Source organism: Peromyscus maniculatus, chromosome 15 (genome assembly GCF_049852395.1).
Source record: "Peromyscus maniculatus bairdii isolate BWxNUB_F1_BW_parent chromosome 15, HU_Pman_BW_mat_3.1, whole genome shotgun sequence".
Lineage (NCBI taxonomy): Eukaryota > Metazoa > Chordata > Mammalia > Rodentia > Cricetidae > Peromyscus > Peromyscus maniculatus.
Window position 1 is genome coordinate 10,111,269 of NC_134866.1, and position 6,000 is coordinate 10,117,268.

At 47.4% G+C, this 6,000-nt stretch overlaps 1 protein-coding gene across 4 annotated transcripts in view; it reads right to left on the bottom strand.

Moving 5' to 3' along the window:
• The window catches only part of Ctnnd2 (catenin delta 2), an 881,165-nt gene extending 876,255 nt beyond the window's left edge, over positions 1–4,910 (bottom strand). For 2 of the 4 annotated variants that reach the window (XM_076551694.1, XM_076551691.1), the window contains exon 1: positions 3,922–4,021. In XM_076551694.1, the coding sequence (XP_076407809.1) occupies positions 3,922–3,979 (58 nt within the window). In that variant the 5' untranslated portion in view covers positions 3,980–4,021. Of the gene's footprint in view, positions 1–3,921; positions 4,022–4,041; positions 4,058–4,679 lie in introns of those variants that run through there. The other 2 variants (XM_076551692.1, XM_076551693.1) reach the window with 2 other exon arrangements.
• Positions 4,911–6,000: the final 1,090 nt, after the last annotated feature.

Sequence of the window (6,000 nt, forward strand, 5' to 3'; positions counted from 1 at the left end):
AGGAGGCTGACATAACAATAACAAGGAATATCAAAGTCTTGAAATTTCTGATTACTAGGATATGACAATCATTTAAAGAAGTAATGCTGGGAGATATAACTTAATTTCTTTTACCTTAATGGTTATATATTTTAATACATAAAGGAATTATATATTCCAAGAGAGAAAATTTGTCATTTTACATGACAATCTACAAAATATAATATTAAAATAGTGTATCTATATAAAATAATATAACAATGTCTAATCTTAAATAGAGAGGATGGGGATCATTTAATGTCAATAATCTATTTTAAAACATCCATCTTAATTAATAAGTATAAATTTACAAGCCATTTATTCACATATTTTATACTCAAACAAACATAGTGAGATATTCTACCTTACTGTATCCATTTTACAGATGAATAAGCTGAGTCTGAAGACCACATTAAATGGTCAGGGGCAAGCAGCTAAGAGACAAAAGTTGATATTCACTCAAAGCCAATGTTCTCTCCATTAGGAGAGATGCAAAACAGCATTACATTATTTAAATTCACTTTTCTAATAACTTTTATTGCAGATCATAATTATACAGAAAAATGAACCATGACCTACAACCTGTGTGTCTTTGATGTATATTGGTGAAATTATTATGGCCACTCCACATAGTTAAAAGGAAGATTTATTTAGTGGGTAACTTACAAAAAAGGGAAAGGTAGGTTGTGGGGTCTGGGGAAGGTCCAGCGGTGTTCTCTGGAGCTCTGCTTGGTCTACCTCCACCATCTAGGGTCCCGGAACCGAGCAAGCGCTCCCCCATCCAGGTCTCGGGTCTCCAGGCGCCTCCCCTGGCCCCGCCTGGAGGCCCCGCCTCGTAGGCATGACAGTTGCCAGAGTCTCAATGGGGGTTGGAACTTCCAGATCCAAGCTGGAATGGCTACCCACTACAGATGTATGATTTTGAAATAGTGGGATGTATTATAATATGTAATATATATAATCATAAAATAAGCTTAGCATTCAGCAGACAACTTGATCAAGGAAATGGGTGGATGCACGTGTATGACAGAAGTTTCTAGGAATCACTGTCTCATTTATTTGATCATTATTTGTAACCTGTCAAAAAATAATTGATACAAAATACAATTTCAATATCCTAATGTTGATGAGCCATTTCCTACAAATCAATTAGCTAAGATAAAGACCTTGAAAATCACCTCAACTGCCATGTGATTGAAAGATGAAGAACTGGAGTTATCATCATCCCATATTTTTGTTATGAGTCATAATTTAATGGACTAAAATAACAGAATGATAAAATATTTCTATGAGTTTCCTGTGTTGGAGGTACTGTTTGTGAACATAATTGGATTCATTAAACCTAACCAGGCAGTTTATTAATCAGTAGGCTGGATTGGCAGACAATGTGATGGAAACTATTTATGTATGACATGTTTAATATTTTATAGTCATATAAAAAGCTGCTACTTTGGCATGTAATCAGATAAACTTGAAACTAGCAACAAGAACCATGAACTGCCTTCCTGAAATTAACTTTTCACACACAACACCACACACCTCATGAAGCCATCGAAGGACTTCACGTTTGGAACATGGACAATGACAACCCTCTTGGAAGCCAGTGGGAGAATTTGGATTTAAAGTTCACTTACTCATAAACCAGTCAGCAGAAACCCATTGTGTGACACCTTCAACCAAACTACTGCCTTAAAAAAATGTGTGGTGTATGCTTGTATTTTATTCACAGTTTGAATCTGAGCTTAAATATGTCCAACTATGTGGAATCTCTTTAGAGTGAAAATTACATCAGCAAGAGCAATACAAGTCTCACTTTCCACTAAAAGTAACAGTAACATTCAGAAAACGAAACCACCAAGAAGGGTGTGTCCGTATTCTATCCATAATGGGGGGAGCAAGGGGTGCGTTCAGGGGAAGTCTGAGGTGTAACATTTTCTATTTTGGTTTCAGTTGACTTGCTACAACTAGATATACTGATCCACACAAAGAATAAGTGGCTTTATAAAAGAAATTACTATAAATCATTTTCAATTTAAAAGTGATGGTTTTCCTTTTTTAAGAAGAACCTGACAAAATATAAGAGAGCTGTGCAAAAACTCTTTAGCAATCCCACATATGTGCCCAACATCAAGGAGCAGCTTTTGGGGGAGAGGCACTACACATTCAGTGACATGCAGGAAGAGATACTTGGAGGATACTGTAAGTTCATTTTTCAATTTTACATCCCATTATGAAAGTGATATTACTCTTAGAAAATATTTAACAAAACTACAAATTGCCTTTTTCCAACTAATATTATTTGAATTTCATTTTTCCCCTCTCTGTGATGAACTACTGAAGTGGGAGGAAGAATTGATGACTTCCATTGTATTGTGAAAGATGCGAAGTAGCTGGTAATGCAGTAATTTGACTGTGTGTGACTTTTATTATAAACAATGCAAACACCAGTGACATCTATAATGACTGGGTTTTACAACTGCACAAACACACACAAAATTAAACAACCCCTTTCAACAGGACTAGGACAATTCCATTACAGCAACAACCTCATGCAGTTGCTATAACTGCCATTCAGTCAGGTGCTATCATTTCCATCCCACAATATGGCATAAAAGCCTCATGCACACTCTATGGAGTTGCTTTTTTTTTTTTTTCTCATGCCCAGCAGCTGCTCTCTGAAGGCACACAGGGCCATGCAGTGTATCAACTCGTCTCTAAGAATCATGGTTAAAACTGAAGCATTAGACTTGAAGAGAGGAAAGGAACGGAGGGAGAAAAGCATTCCTCCTTCATCTAAGGCGTGCTTTTGAGAGATTCTACACTAATATCACGCAAGGGCTGCAACAGTGTGCTCAAAGTGCTCCTGTAAAGTTCCCAGAATGTGAATAAAGGTGAAAAAAAATATTGGTAAAAAGAATCACAGTGTTCCCTTAACTTGATTGAACAGTGTAGCCTCTGGCGATAGAGCGCCCACTACGCTCACTCGTTATTAGTATAATTACAGTCCTTCTAAATTTCAACAACTAATTCCAAACGTATCCATCTTCATTCAAGCCCTGAGACCTTGTGACCCACAGACCAGTGAGGATACTGTTCCACATTAACAATGGATTCTGCTTGGCTCGGAGAAACAGTAAAGGAAGGGGCATCCGGTAGTTGAAAACAGCTATTCCACACACTAGGATTCTTGCACCTATTGCTCATACTTCCCATAGATCGGATCCACCAAATCATGCACAAGATCTATTTTGGCGATCCAAAAGGAGTCATATCAAACAGTCTTCCATGGGATTTTAGTGTGGCTGGGAAGCCTTCTAATTATGTAGATGCATGCCCACCAGCAGACATCAACTAAACTACCATCAGTGGAAGGGCGCACAATGAGGTAACTCATGGGCAGTGGCAGCACCTCCCCATTTTCATGGAAGTCAACGCAGAAAATCCCCAACATCTTCCATATCAGTCACACAGTTCCTAAAAGTGAACTGTCCGTCATGCTTATCAAGGCCTGATTTTTGCTCATTACATATCTCTTTTCTAAGCCAACATATTTGCTTGAGAACATTAGGCATGCATGTTTATAAAGCCTTGCAGAGCTAAAGCACATCAGATCAGTTCAAATGAGAGAAATACAAACCCCCTTGCAAGCACAGCCTCCCCTATTATCCTCTTCTTCCACACCCTTCATTACCCCGGTGTTTACAGTGATACGCAACTTTGGGCATTTGGGAAATAAGTGGCTCTTTGTGGAAAATACAGAGATGCACACCCCCTAAGTCCCCAAGTCTGTTTTCCGACCCCCACCCTCAGACCAAGGAGGTTGCACCTCCTTCCTAGCGACTTTATTCTGAACAGAGTGGCTCAAACCTGCTGAGTAGCAATCGATGAAAACACATTACACACCAGAAGAAGAGGAAGGTCGGGTGGGAGGAGAGCGAAACGCAGCTCTGCTTTCAGCCATTAATTACGAATCACCCAAATATCGCTACGCGTATCTCCCAAGCACAAGCACCCTTGCCAAACCTGGCTGTCAGGCAGCGCTTTCCAGAGCCTCGCTATCTATTGTCAGGGCAGAGAAGCCCCGGAAGCCTGTGAATCCCTCTGAAAATGCGTCCTCGGAAACGCTAAATATAGACCAAAGGGGTCTGGGTCTGGCGAGCAGCGGGAGATTGAAGAAACGGCCATGGACGCATATGACCAAGTCTTTCCATTTTGTTCTAGCCAAACATCGTAATGACATTGAACATAAGGGCAAAAGACTGGAAGGAAGTCTTCCCCACCCCCACCCCCTCTTCTCCCGTATATTAGGGACGTCATGAATGCAACCGGGTTGCTCTGGAGGGTGGCGGGGAGCAGTCGGTGTTGCCCTATATACGCGTCCTCCGGGGGAGAGGGGCGGCAGGGAGGGGAGCACGCGGAGAAGCCACTTGGTAACCGCTCCAAGAAAGACACTGGCCCCGGACCCCGTTCCGGGCAGAGCCGTCTTCCAAAAGGGGACCCAGCGCGATCGCTGTCCTCCCTGGGGGCAGACAGCACCCCACAGCCGCCGCCACCACCCCTGGCCCGGCCGGCAGCGGAGGACCAACCCCCACCGGCGGTGAGCAAGAGGACGACGCCCGGAGGATGCGCCCGGCTCCAGCAGCTCCGCGCAGGCAACTCACCGAACGGCGCGGCGCCCGACTGCTTCCTGGCGAACATGCACCCGCCGCCAAAGACAGCTCCTCAGTCGGGGGAAAGGCGTGCGCGCCGCCGCCCGGCTTCAGAGCAAGGTCCTGACCTTGCCCAGCTGCAGCATCCTCCGCTTTTGTTGTCGGAGCGCGGCCGCGGGACAAGTGATGCTGGCGGGGAGCAGGGGCGAGCGCGGCGGGCGAGAGGCGGCTCCCGACGCGAGTGCGCAGCGCCCGGCCCGGCCGCCCCTCCGAGCGCGGCGAGCGTAGCGCCCCCTGCCCGACTCCACGGGCGCCGCGGGCTGCTCGGGGTTCCGCGGGGCTCCCCGGGCTCGGGCCGGGCTCCCGAGCCGCCGCCGCCGCCGCGCCCGCCGCTCCGCTCGGCCGCTTGTCGCCGCGGGCGCGAGCCTGGGCCGCCCTGGCGCCCGGCGCCGAGCGCTCCCGAGCTGCGCCCTGCGCGCGGCCCGCGCCACCTGTGCCGCCGCCGCCGCCGAGAGCGAGGCTCCTCCCGCCGCGCGCCGCAGCTCAGCCTCCGGCTCAGCCGCGGCGGCCGACTCCGGCGCCTGGCTAGTGTGCGAGCGTCCGCCCCGCCGCCGAAAGCTGCCCCGGGTGCGGAGCATGCCCAGTGCCGCCGAGAGAGAGAGCGCGGCGCTTCGCCACGCGAATTCCACTTCTGGTTTTCGCGGCGGCAGCCACGGCAGCGGAGAGGGGAGGAGGCGGAGTAGGTTGGGAGAGGGCCGAGCATCCTCGGGAGCGCACAGCACCCGGGCTGGAGCAGGTGTGGAGAGTTGATTCTGGCGTGGAGGGGGCAGATGCCCGTCTGTAAAAGGGCAGCCGTGGAGGGGTTCTAGACTAGCTTGTGAGTTAAGGAGAGCACCGAGGCAGCCGTGCGAGCTAGTGGATGGGGATGGATGCTCTTGCAGATTCTAGGGTTCCAAAGCAAAGAACGCATGACGTCTGTGAGGTTCTCTGCACGGAGTCTGCCCTGTCTCCATCACCTCCAGTGTTCTGATTATGTTTTTCCCAGATACTCTCTCCTTACGCAAACTCAGTGTGGTTTCAAATCTGTTATATAGGTGAACTTCCTGAGAGGAAGACCCCTGTCGGATCTAGAGCTTTGAAGACGGTCGATTTCTCCTCGACCTTGGATTACTTGTTAGCCAGTTGTCGTCTTCGGCACCTCCACCACTTTTTTCCTCTTCCCATTGTCCCGTGCTAAAATGGAAACTTAGTTCCTCTTCCCCAGACCCCAGTGAAGCCGGTACAGCTTTCTCCATTTCCAACTGCGTTTCCCATATGTCTCTCAGTTAGCTAG